The sequence below is a fragment of the Pristiophorus japonicus genome, chromosome 8 (genome assembly GCF_044704955.1).
Source record: "Pristiophorus japonicus isolate sPriJap1 chromosome 8, sPriJap1.hap1, whole genome shotgun sequence".
In the NCBI taxonomy this organism is placed as follows: Eukaryota; Metazoa; Chordata; class Chondrichthyes; family Pristiophoridae; genus Pristiophorus; species Pristiophorus japonicus.
In genome coordinates this window covers 36,945,220-36,959,340 of record NC_091984.1, presented here as the reverse complement: position 1 = coordinate 36,959,340, position 14,121 = coordinate 36,945,220, and the positions used below count along the sequence as shown (strand labels likewise).

The following is a 14,121-nucleotide window of genomic DNA, read 5'->3' as shown; positions in this document are numbered from 1 at the left end:
ACTGGGGATGGGAAATAAATGCTGGCATTGACAGTGACAACCAAATTCCATGAATGCATTAATAAAAAAAGTTTTTAAAAAATACACAAGGGAAATAACCAAGCCGTGTAATGAGTGCAGGGACAGCCCTTGGGACTCATGCTCGTATAAGAGGACTGAGTTATGAAGAAATGTTGGAAAAAAGTTGACTTTTCAGCTTTGAAAGGAGGTAATTGAAAAGGGACCTTTTTGAGGCATCCAAGGTATTATGGAATACTAAGCAAAACCTTCAGTAGTGACACAATCGCCAAGTTCCTCACTATCAACATCTTAGAGGTCATCATTGACCAGGAGTTGATCCAGACCAGCCACATCAACACAGTGGCTACAAGAGCAGGGCAAAGACCCGGGTACTCTGTGATGTGTGGCTCAACTTCTGACCCTTCAAACTTGTCCATCTACAAGGCTCAAGTCGGGGTGTGAGGGAATGCTCACCACACTAAAGGCAGCCTTGTCCGCTTCACTCACATTTAAGAACAGTTTAAACAGTCTCCCAATAGTCCCTAGCTGTCAGGAAACTGTGGCAGTGTGAAAGCATACAAATGTAACAGAATATGTTTTTAGTTCAACTGTACAGTCTCGTTCTTCCATCGCCCACCATAAGTTTAAAAAAAATAAAATCTTCAGCATAATGGAATGGATCTTTCTCTACAACTACACTTAAATTCATCATTAAAACAAAGTGTATTCTTGGGCACATCAGCAATGCTCGCAAGGAAGCATTTAATTTCCACCCCTATTTGCCTTGAGGACATTAAGAATCAACCACATATTTATCTATTTGAAAATACAACACTAGCTACCTGATATTTTTCCTTCAGAGTTGCTCTCCTGTCTGGAGATACTGGTCACCTTGTTGAAGTCTGCCTCTTGGATGAGATCCATTGCAAAGCATAGTTTGGAAGGGTCTGTTTGTTCTTGCTGTTGCGTCGTCAGTATGGGGTTTCCATGCTGATCCACAATGGATAAGGCGATACAGGCAATGCCTGGGGTAAACACAGATCAAATAAAATGATTGAGACCAGTACGTGGAGCATGTATAATGCTCACTAAGGGCTCAATTTTCCCCCGTGATTTGTGCTGTTTTTTGGGCGCAGGAAGCTTTTTTTGGCCTAAGTTTAAAAAAACAAACAGTTTCCCCGATCAAATTGCACCAGTAACCTGCCACCCGCGCCAATTCTGGCTATTTAGGGAAGTTTGGCCAACTGAGAGTTACTCCAGTTCTTCTTAGGCCAGCATATGTGGCCTCAGCAGAAAAACCTTCTGGAGAGTTAAGGAAATCGGCGCAGGTAAGTGCAGCTGATGCCCGGACAGCAGCAGGAGAGGTAAGAGAGAGTGGGGGAGGGGGAAGGCTTTTGGGTATAGTTAGGTGCTGGGACCGCGAGGGAGGAGGCAATTCGGCCTGGGCTAGGGGTGGGGGAGCGGGACCGGGAGGCTCTTCGGCCTGGTATAGGAGCAGAGATCAGCACTGGCATCGGGGGCGGGGGGGGGGGACGACTTTAATAATTTAATGGAGGTAAGTTGCTACAATATATTTTAACGTGCTTGTGAAGTTGCTGCAATGTATTTTAATGTGCTTGTGCAGGTTACAAGCTGAGCTGTAAGTGTCACTTTGAACTCCTGGTTACCGTGGCAATCTGATCTTTTTAGCGCAGATCAAGGCTCCACCCTTAAAACTAAAGGACAGGTTAGGCTGCGCCAAAATGAAGAAATCAAACAGGGAAACTTAGAACATTGTTTTGGGGTGTACTTGGGCTCCAAAAAAATGGGCGTAACTCTTCAAGTACGCCAAAAAAAAAGCTTTGGGGAAAATTGAGCCCCATGTGACGTCAAAGCAAGTGTGTTACTTGAATTTATATATTGGTTTATCAAACCAAAATACCTCTTGACTATGTCATTATCACTGAAATTTTACTACTTTGCTTGATTTGTACATAACTCTTTTTTGACCACTCAAATGCACAGTATAACACTAGCTCATCCCAAATTTTCCAAAGAATCTGGATACTAGTGGCATTCGAAAGCCAGCTGAAACAGACCTGTACTGTAAGCTTTGGTGCCCAGCTGACACTTCAATTTGGAGAATGGCCCTTTTGCCTTTTTATTTGTCTGCCTCAAAGACTGGATTCCAAGAGAAGCATACTGCAGCACTAAATGTAGAGATGCATCTCCCCATATTAGCAGTTGGAGAATGATCAACATGGGGTTATAATAAATTGGGGTTTGCTCCCAAGGGATTGTCAGTACATGCAGGATATCAAAATGAATCACTGAAGTGAACTCTGCTTGCATGGGATATGGAAGTAGCAACCCTGTCATCATGTAATGTCAACACCCTCCCTTACAGACATACTGCAAATAGTAGGCATCTTTATTCATGAAAATGCAAACTGCAATTTTTGTCCTCAAAATAGCTTTGATTATAATTGCGAAACACGACCCCATGATTATATCATTTAGTAAGAGCTGTTAAATTTTACAATAAAAAATTTATGGATGGGTGGAAGAGCAACGTGGCAGTGGCTGTGTTTATATGTATCTCATTAATTTCTGAGTACAGGGTCAGTGCACTAAGCACTCCTGTAATACAACTTGCTAACTATCCTGCATAATAGATACAATAGTGTGTTCATCGCACACTGCACTGTAGCTGAAGCTCACCATATCTGAATGAAAATGCACCATCACGAACAAAACCATAAGGAATATATGAAAAGGCATTAAAAACAAGTACAGGTATTTAAATGGATTTTCAATGTAGTGATTGGGAAACTAAAAGCCAAAAGGACAACAAATTTACCCTGTCCCAAAAATATTTCAGAAATTCTTCTCGCCTCCTTTTACCTGCTGGGATTTCAGAGCCCAAGGAAATCTGGCCTCCGTGCGCTAAAAATTGCAGTTAAAATGAAGGCACGCAGCCGCCTTAAAAAAAATATTACCCACCTCAATCCATATTTGTTAAAACCGAAGTAGGCGAGTCACGTTTTCAGCATTTTAAAAATTCTATCTCCTACCCACGCCCAATCCGCCCATTTTTGGGGTTACAATTCCCCCCATTTCCTTTTCTGACTTTGTTTATTTAAGCAGTTGACACAATTTAGTAATCCAACTATTTTTCTGCATATCTTTTACATAACATAATAAATAGGAACAGGAATAGGCCATACGGCCCCTCGAGCCTGCTCCGCCATTCAATAAGATCATGGCTGATCTGATCATGGACTCAGCTCCACTTCCCTGTCCGCTCCCCATAACCCCTTATCCCTGAGGCAACGAATTCCACAGATTAACAACCCTCAGAGAGAAGAAATTGCTCCTCGTCTCTGTTTTAAATGGGCAGCACCTTATTCTAAGATCATGCCCTCTAGTTCTAGTCTCCCCCATCAGTGGAAACATCCTCTCTGCATCCACCTTGTCAAGCCCCCTCATAATCTTATACGTTTTGATAAGATCACCTCTCATTCTTCTGAATTCCAATGAGTAGAGGCCCAACCTACTCAACCTTTCCTCATAAGTCAACCCCCTCATCCCCGGAATCAACCTGGTGAACCTTCTCTGAACTGCCTCCAAAGCAAGTATATCCTTTCATATAATATATTAGCATATATATTTTGATAATATATTAGCATCCTTTTAAACTGCAAGAAAACAATAACTTACATTTATATAACATCTTTACATAAAGAAAAAAATAGACAATTGAGGCATGAGGAGGAGTTGGGATAGGTGACAAAAACCTTGGTTCAAAACATGGGTTTAAAAAGTCTTTTAAAGGTAGAGAGAGAAGAGAGGCAGAAGGGTTTAAGTAAGGATCTCCAGAGAATGGGATTGAGTAGTACAAGAGAACCAAATTCAGGGGACTAATGGGTGCATGAGGGGATGCAAGGCTGGAGGAGATTGCAACAGTAGAGTGGGACAAGTTAGTGAACAGATTGAGATGAGGATGAAGATTTTAAATTCGTTGACTTGCCAGTGGAGATCAGTGAGGATGGGGGATGATGGTAGACAGAAAATAGAACGGGAATACTGTCATGATGGTATCATTGCTTCTACACATTCAGTGGTGAGCTTGTGCTATCAGTAATTGTGTATTATGACCATCATTATTGGGCACTGGCTGGGTTGTATCAGACACTGTCTGCCTGTATGGAATGGTTCACAAGATGAAAGTACCGAACAATGCAATCAAACAAATTGGTAATAATACATCATTGAATTTAGCAGAGCACACTGCTTCCGAATTACATGCTAGAAAAATATGTTAAAATAAATGTACCGTCCCAGACTGTGCTAAGTGTCTGGGTAACCAGAAGATTAATTATTGAACTTTCTGGTTGTTATAATCAATTCTACTTTAAATATTTGTACTGTCCCACTAACATCCTTCACCCCAGAAGAGATCAAGGAGCCCGAAGGGGCCGGCCAGACAACCACAATCAGATCTGAAGATTAGGGGCCTTTTCAGACATGCTTTAATCTTTCCTTTGCGAGGGCCAGGAGAAGCAGGAGCTACTCTGAGCCACACAAAGAAAAGGTTTGTGCCCTCCTCGCCCATGAACTGCTGATCGTCCAGGAACCCCCGGTTTGCCCCTACCCACGTGCTTATCGTGGGCCTATAAAGGTGGACTGTTTCATACAATTACGACATATTAGGAAGGTTTTCCTCACATCTACATGTTAACCAAATGGCAAATTAAGACAACTTCTACCTAAATCAAACAATCATCTCAATGCTTTTAATGTTAAACACCCACAGCTCATAGCAATTCCACAGCGGCCTTGTAAGTTATTAAAGCAACGCAGACCACCGTACGAGCCAACACCTTAAAAACCCAAATCTGTAAAGAACTGTGGGTACCACATTCAATGGTTTGGGAGAAACACCATGAACCACAATTATCAGGATGTACAATATCAAACAGTTTAAAGAATATCAATGTTCTAATGTTAAACATGCAGCAGAGAGCAATAGCAGAACATGCAGTGATATTGTAACACTGTACCCCTCCAGCTCCCCGCCCCCCCCTCAGAAGTTTACAGAGTAAAATAATTATTGGTATGAAATCAAATGCTATAGTCTACCAAAACACTCAGCCAAGGCAGCCAAACCCAGAATGGAATTGAAATAGGATTGGGAGGCTTGGAGAAGACAAAAAAACAAAAAAATAGCAGTGAGGAAGGGTTTTAATAGCACACTGCTGCATCTACAAAATAAGCAATACCTTGGAACTGGGAGGGTGGAAATAGATGCTGCACAAGTTCCACCATGGTACCTACATCAATGAAAGAACATTCATAGATAGCTTGTTCACCTAAAACACCTTCAACACCAATAATTATTAGAGGAGAGGCTCCACACAGGCTGAACAAGCTCTAGAATGAAAAAAGAACTACACAAAAGGGGTGTGTGTGTCTGTCTGTGTGTGTGCACATGTGCGTGTGCGTCTCCACGTGCGTGTGTAGAGAAAAGCAAAGAGAGACATTTGGTCCAGTCCAACAGTGAGGTGCAGATTGAATAACAAAATCACTTTACATTTCCCAATATATTCAGTAAATACACAGCTGGGATCCTGCTCTGTTCATCCCACAGTTCAAGCTATTTGAGAGGGAACAGCAACATTTCTCATTTCAATCACTGATATGGTGTGGTAATCGTGGCCGAGTGGTTGATGCGATATGCTAGAAATCCACTGGGGTTCCCCGCGGAGGTTCGAATCCTGCCAACTACGGGTGTGATTGTGTGGTCCGAAATAGCTTGTTTTCACATCATTTATCTAGAACTAGGGGGTGTGGTCTCAGGATAAAGGGTCAGCCATTTAAGACTGAGATGAAGAGGAATTTCTTTACTTATAGGGTTGTGAATCTTTGGAATTCTCTACCCCAGAGGGCTGGGGATGCTCAGTCGTTGGGTATATTCAAGGCTGAGAGAGATGGACTTTTGGGCTCTGGGGATATGGGGATCGGGCAGGAAAGCGGAGTTGAGGTCGAAAATCATCCATGATCTTATTGAATGGTGGAACAGGCTTGAGGGGCCATACGGCCTACTCCTGCTCCTAATTCTGATGCTTCACAAAAAGTTGCAAAACTGTGGCAGGAGTACTTTGCCAAATTAGCCAATTCTGCTTACCCTGACAGTAAGGAAGCATCAGAGAAGGTGGGGCACCATTACTACCTGTTGGATAGTGAGGAAACAAATAGAAGCACCATACTAGATTTGAGACAATGTGATTTCCTGTTCCTTAATTAGTGATAGTGTTGGAATTATAACTCTAATACATTTTTTTAAATCCTTTAATCCAAGAAGCTTGAAAAGGAAAGGTGCAAAAGAAATGAGCCACAAGAAAAAAAAAAGTAATATTCAACAAAAAAAGTATGTTTCAAGTTTGCGGGGCAAGTTTGATCTCCCAAGCTGCTGAGGTACTGACCTCAGCCACGATACTGTGGGAGAGCCTGTCAAACAGCACACAGATATCCTCCACCCCTCGTGAAATTTGGATGAGTAAGAGTTGTCCCTAGGTAAGTTTGCACTTTCTAACTGTCAGCTCCTCACAATACAGTTGGAAGCTTGAAAACAAGCTGCTCTCTGCCTTCTTGGTATCAGTCTGTGCATGACACTATATTAGGAGGCACAATAAGTTGTATGGATGGAAGCAGGAAGTTACAATGGGAAATAGACAAACTTAAGTGAGTGGGAGAATCAATGGCAGATGGAGTTCAATGTGAGGAGCTGTGAGGTCATCCACTTTGCATCTGAGAAAGACAAACTGGAATATTTTCTTATGGTGAGAGCCTAGGAGCTTTGGAGGAGTAATGGGATTAAGGTGTGACACACAGAAATCAGTAATAAGCTTGTGCACAGCACAAAAATTAATCAAATGGGCTAATGGAATGCTGGCCTTTATCTAAAGAGGGTTGGAATACAAAGGGGAGGAAATGATGCTTCAATTGTCCACACCTTCATCAGACACCATCTGGCGTACTGTTCAGTTTGACACCAAACCTCAGGAAAGATATATTGGCCTTGGCAGGGATACAGTGCAGAATCACCAGAATGAAACCAGGCTTAAAAGGTTAGATTACGAGAATAGATTGCATGAATTGACTTGTATTGCCTTGACTTTACAAGGTTGATGGGTGATCTAATCAAGACGATTAAAATGATAAAGGGATTCAATAAGGTAGACACAGAGAAACTATTTCCACTGGTAGGGAAATCCAGAACAGGAGGGAATCATCTTAAAATTAGAGCCATTTAGGAGTAAAATCAGGACGCACTTTTTCACACAAGGGTAGTGGAAATCTGGTACCAGCTCACCCAAAAGGCTGTGGATGCTGGGTCAACTGAAATTTGAGAGACTGAGATTGATAAGGTTTTTTTGGGTAAGGGGATTAACAAACATGGAACAAAGGTTGGGGGGGGGGGGGGGGGGAGAGTAAAATTGAGTTGAGATACAGATCAACCATGATTTAACTGAACGGTGGGTGGGAACAGGCAGGAGGGGCTGAATGGCCTACTCCTGTTCTTATGTAGGACTGGGGATTCAGTCCTCCTTAGAAAAATCCAAATCAAATTAATTTGCAAACATCTAAGCTTCGTGATATTTGCAGGTGACCTAGGCTAGTGTACCAATGTGCTGTGAAAGATTGAAAGTTTATAGTAACAGTTCCTCGTGGAAAAAGATCTGGGCAAAAACAGGGTGCTGAGCCACTCCTGCATCTCAATGACCACCTACAGTGATTCGGCAAAACAACTGAAAGCAAAGTGCCTTTAGCCCATTCAGTTGTAGAGTGGCTTTTGGCAGCAAATTTATTATTCATGTTAGTAATTTTTAAAAGCAATCAGCACCAACTGGAAAATTCATAGCATCGTGAGCTTATTGTTACCATGGTGAGCAATGTGCAGTTGCCGTCATGTAATTCATAATGTAAAGACTGATCATTAAAATTAAGCTAGAGTTTTCTTCATTTGAATTTAACAAACAGTGACATGCAAGATTCACCTAATCAGATATTTTAATCCGGCTTTAAACATTGCTAAGTACAATTTAAATTATTGTTGTTATCAACTATTTCTCAACAGAGAGATTTGAACGCTACAGAACTGTGGCAGTTCTCTTTCTCTGCCCTCCCTGCTACCATGCAAGCCGTTCTCTTGTAACCTCCAATCCATGCCCAAAATCAGCATTGCTTTTCATCCCAAGCTTCTTACAGCAGTGCCACTTTGCCATCCCTATTTGCCTACAGTAGTACCTGTACTACTTTCCCTTCCTCTTCTGATTCCTCTTATGACAGTATCACTTCTCCTCATTGCCTTTCTCCTCCACCCCAGCAGGCATTACACTTCCCCTTTCCTCCCCTGATGCCCAGAAAAGTATTAGTTCCCGTATAACCCTCACTCCTTGCAGCACCATGACTTATTTCACACTCCCGAATGATTCCCTTCGTGCCACATGAATTCAATTTCATCCTTCCCATGCCCTCCGCTTTCCACCTGTGGTAATGTTGTTTACCTTCTCCCAAGTACGTGCCCACACCTCCCATGTATTCTGGCAGCACAAATACTTGTGTTCTCTCTTCATGCCGCATCGCATTACTGTTCTGTTCCCCGCACTCCACAGCAGCATCATTCCCCCTTCCAATCCCATACCCTACAACAGCATCATTCTACTATTCACCCTACAGCAGGATCAGTTTCTTACCTCACACCCAGCCCCCCCCCTTCTCCTACAGCTGTATATTTTTTCATCCCCACCGTCTCTCCCTCCGCATTATAGTGCCACAGTCATTATCTAATAGAAGCAACTTTCAACTTCACGTGACACTGGCCTTTCAATCGTGGGATCAAATCCAGTCAAGAATTGAGATGAAAGTCTCCTCTGGCTATTGGCTGTAAAAGTTTTCTGTGAAATCAACTTAGGCATTATTATCCCTTCTCGTGGGTGCAAGTCAATCAGTGCCCTTACTTCGCTTAGAGTCGTCAAAACATGGTTAGTGTAAGAAGCAAGAAATTAACATTGGTGCAATAGTGCATCCTCTTCTGAAGTTGTGGCAAAGTAAAGGGAACTGGCTATAAAATAAACCTGGGAATGCTTGATGCTGACACTGGGGACAAAATTTGATAGTGTTGCACTCCCCAGCACTGACGTCTTCTGCCTTGCTCACCAAAATATTAATTTGCTCTTTAAACAAAAAATTCACCCCAAAATTTTGTTTATATCTTAATATTTTACTTTTAAAAGTAAAAGACTTGCATTTATATAGCGCCTTTTATGACTTCAGCACGTCCCAAAGCGCTTTTACGCCCAATGAAGTATTTTTGAAATGTAGTCACCGATGTAACGGAGGATTTCTACTTTGATTATAGACAAGTGGTTTGGTGAACCTATCTAATAAAGCTGTTGTTATAATTATATTGCAAAAGCAAGAGCTAAGATTTTTAGTATGAAACAGATCTCCAATGCAGCTCAATCACATCTCTTCCCTTCTGTAGCTCTTGATTCAACTAGTTGGAATATTAAACCCCATTGGTTCTATTAAAATAAGGTCATAAAATATTATAATATTGATAATAAATGTTAAGATTTCTCTGCCTGTGTAGTTCTTCTTTCTTCGAATGCAATAGAACCTCCACGTACAAACAGGATACTGTATCATTCTTATTGGGGAAAGGCACCCAAGGGCACTGTCCTATTAAATTCAATGTATATCTTGGATTCCTACCCACTCGGATATCTATCCTCACTTTGGAACACATCCTGAATTCTTTCCAACAGCAGTGTCAGCAGTTAGGTCGTGAGAGCATACACCAACAGCTGGTAAAATTTTAAGATCTAGTAATTCCACCACAAGAGCTCAAAGTCAGGCGTTAGCAGGGAGGGAACTTCACTCGTGGGGACTGTATTGTGTTCAAAGAATAAGGAAGACTGCACCTACCGGAAAGTAAATTAACACTCTTCTTTGATCACCGATATCCATAAAGGAATAGGAATATAGCAAACTGGAGATAGAAACATAGAAAGTAGGTGCAGGAGTAGGCCATTCGGCCCTTCGAGCCTGCACCACCATTCAACAAGATCATGGCTGATCACCCACCCCAGCACTTCCCCCCCCACGCCTCCTCCACACCCCCCCGCCGACCCCCCCAGCCGCAAGGACCACATCCAACTCCCTCCCGAACACATCCAATGAACTGGCATCAACAACTCTCCACGGCAGGGAACCCCACAGGCCAACAACTCCCCGAGTGAAGAAGTCTCTCCCAATCCCAGCCCCAAACAGCCCGCCCCCCCCCCCCCCACCAGCTCCGGACCCACCCAACACCGGGAACACTCCCCCCGCACCCAACCCGCCCCGTCCTGTCAGAATCCTTCCCAAATGCCAAACACCCCCGGATGTCAAGCCCCCAGCCCCGGTCACCCCGGAGCCACACCCCCGCGACGCCAACCACACCACATCCACTAACCGCCATCTGCGCAGTCAACCTGTCCACCCCACTCTAAACACTCCCCGCACCGAGGCACAGAGCCCCCAGGCCCGCCCCTCCAACACACTTCGCACCCCCCCCCAGACCTTCGCTGCAATGCTGGCCCCTCCTGTCCCCCACCCTGGGTTTCTCCGCCCCCCACCTCCACCACTCTCCCCTCCATCCCCCATGATATCTAATAAACAATCGTAACAGTGTCTCTCTACTTTAATAACACTCTTGCTGTTTTTCTTTTCTCCAATAATCTTTGGGTTTTAAAAACCAACATTAGCATCTCCTAATTACTATTCAGCAATCGATCTCATCTTCCCTTTTACTCTTTTCACCCTTGATGGTATCTCACACAATAAGGCTTGGCACTTCACCTTTGTTCCTCAATAAATCCAAAAGGCCAAAATGATGTCCTTCAAAGTAACCAATGGTTATTCCTAGAAACAATATGGGCTAAAAATTGTGCCAAAATGGAAGACAATGAAAATATGTGTGGGTGGCCATCACAGAAAAGGATCCTGGCAGGAACCAGATGCCAAAACCTAATTAACTTGCACAGGCATCAGTAAGTTGAAAGAGGACTACATGAAATTAGCAAACTTTAGAATTCTTGCAAAACAGTGCACAAAACTACAGGAAATAAAATTCCTTGACCTCCAATATTCAAGAATTTAAAAAAATAACTGGTACAAAAATTGAGCTAAGAAATTTGACATATTCTAACCACAGCCAATGTGTTCCAGAATGAAGCTAGATATACAAGATATATATAAGAAAAGAACGACTCTAAGATTGCATTCAGATTTAAAGAGACAGCAGTCTTAACTTGTACCAATGACAGAATATTCCATTTGTAAATTGAGATTAATGAATGATAAAAGTTTAATGTAGTTGCTAGTTTTCATTTTGCAACAAAATGGAGGCAGTGCCCAGTTAAAAACTGATGCATATTTCACCAGCTGAAAGGAAAATTGTGTGTTACCTTTCCCACCAGTTCCTTGACCACCAGGTTTATTGTAGAGGTAGATGTCTGCATCGGATACACTTTTTCCATGAGTGTAATGCTGTAGAAAGAAAAGAAAATGAAGTAAATTTCATACCCAGGAATTTCAATCCACCATCAAAATAATCTCAAATGAGTCCATCAAAATATATTCACCTAATGCAATCTCTTGCACAATACACACATGATAACGAGAATAGCACCTGCACACATACCTAGTATTTCATAAATCTCAACAAAAATATATTCCAATGAGAAAGAAAGACTAAGAGAAGGGATAACTATGAAAATAAAGGATGGTATCAAATTGAAAACAAGGGCACACCAATTGGACAAGACTAGTGGGAGGCCAGAGGATTGGGAAACTTTTAAAATACCAGCAAAAAAACGACAAAAAAATTATTAGAGGGGGAAGATAGATTATGAAAGGAAACTAGCATGAAATATAAAAACAGATAGTAAGAGTTTCTACAGATACTAAAATGGAAAAGCGTGGCTAAAGTAAATGTTGGTCCCTTAGAGGATGAGACTGGGGAATCAATAAGGGGGAACAGGGAAATGGCAGAGACTTTGAACAAATATTGTGTATCGGTCTTCACGGTAGAAGACACTAAAAACATCCCAATAGTGGATAATCAAGGGGCTATAGGGAAGGAGAAACTAAAAATAGTCACTAATGAAGTAGTACTCGGTAAAGTAATGGGACTAAAGGTGGACAAGTCCCCTGGACCTGATGGCTTGCATCCTAGGTTTTAAAATAAATAGCTGCAGAGATAGTGGATGCATTGGTTGCAATCTACCAAAATTCCCTGGATTCTGGAGAGGTCCCAGCAGATTGGAAAACCGCAAATGTAATGCCCCATTTAAAAAAGGAGGCAGACAGAAAGCAGGAAACTATAGACCAGTTAGCCTAACATCTGTCGTTGGTAAAATGCTGGAGTCCATTATTAAGGAAGCAGTAGCAGGACATTTGGAAAAGCATAATTCAGTCAAGCACAGTCAGCATGGCTTTTTGAAAGGGAAATCATATTTGACAAATTTGCTGGAATTCTTTGACGATGTGGAGAAAAGGGAACCAGTGGATGTGGATTTCCAGAAGGCATTCGATAAGGTGCCACATAAAAGGTTACTGCACAAGATAAAAGTTCATGAGATTGGGGGCAATATATTAACATGGATAGAGGATTGGCTAACTAACAGAAAACAGAGAGTCGGGATAAATGTTTTTTTTTCCAGTTGGCAAACAGTAACTAGTGGGGTGCCACAGGGATCGGTGCTGGGGCCTCAACTGTTTACAATCTATATTAATGACTTGGATGAAAGGACTGAGTGTAATGTAGCCAAGTTTGCTGATGATACAAAGATGGGTGGGAAAGCAAATTGTGAGGAGGACACAAAAAATCTGCAAAGGGATATCGAGAGGCTAAGTGAGTGGGGAAAAATTTGGCAGATGGGAGTATAAATTGGGAAAATGTGAGGTTATCCACTTTGGCAGAAAAAATTGAAAAGCAAATTATAATTTAAATGGAGAAAAATTGGACACCAGTACAGAGGGACCTGAGGGTACTTGTGCATGAAACACAAAAAATTAATATGCAGGTACAGCAGATAATCTGAAAGGCAAATGGAGCATTAGGCTTTATTGCAAGGGGGATGGAGTATAAAAGCAGAGAAGTCCTGCTACAACTGTACAGCGTATGAGTGAGGCCATACCTAGAGTACTGCATTCAGTTTTGGTCTCCCTATTTAAGGAATAATATACTTGCATTGGAGGCAGTTCAGAGAAGGTTCACTAGCATGATTTCGGAGATGAATTATGAAGATAGGTTGACATGAAGATAGGTTGAGTAGGTTGGGCAGTACTCATTGGAGTTCAGAAGGATGAGAGGTGATCTTATCGAAACATATAAGATAATGAAGGGGTCTCAACAAGGTGGATGCAGAGAGGATATTTCCACTCATAGGGGAAACTAGAACTAGGGGACATAGAATAAGGGGCCGCCCATTTAAAACTGAGATGAGGAGGAATTTCTTCTCTCAGATCGTTGTAAATCTGTGGAATTCTCTGCCCCGGAGAGCTGTAGAGGCTGGGACATTGAATATATTTAAGGCAGAGATACAGATTTTTGAGCGATAAGGGAATAAAGGGTTCTGGGAAGTGGGCGGGGAAGTGGAGCTGAGTCCATGATCAGATGAGCCATGATCTTATTAAATGGCGGAACAGGCTCGAGGGGCCAAATGGCCAATTCCTGCTCCTATTTCTTATATTCTTATAGTGGATAATAGGGAACAATTTACTCATGCCTCATACCACGACTAGTGTGTTGGTGTGTCAGCGACTATACATGCATGAGTAGACACTAAGTAAAAGAGAACAATTCACTAATATTTGGAACTCTATGCTTTGCATAATCTCCTGTGGCTATAGAGTGAACAGTGGATATTTGATAAGATATTCATGTAACATCTCACGTAGATACACTAACCGTATAATTATAATACATCTCCCTTACAAAACAGGTTACTGTGTCAGCATTTACAGAGGCTCATCGCCCTATGGAAAAGAATCAGTTTTTTTGAGTGGGCTGCTCAGAATTTCTTAAAT

The 14,121-nt window shown here is 42.1% G+C and overlaps 1 protein-coding gene across 1 annotated transcript in view; it reads right to left on the bottom strand.

The window, feature by feature from the left end:
* szt2 (SZT2 subunit of KICSTOR complex) overlaps positions 1–14,121 on the bottom strand; it is a 259,721-nt gene that overhangs the window by 104,107 nt on the left and 141,493 nt on the right. The window contains exons 50-51 of the mRNA XM_070886683.1: positions 11,496–11,577; positions 843–1,025 (exon numbers count right to left, since the gene is read on the bottom strand). Coding sequence (XP_070742784.1) covers positions 843–1,025; positions 11,496–11,577 — 265 coding nt within the window. The remainder of the gene's footprint in view (positions 1–842; positions 1,026–11,495; positions 11,578–14,121) is intronic.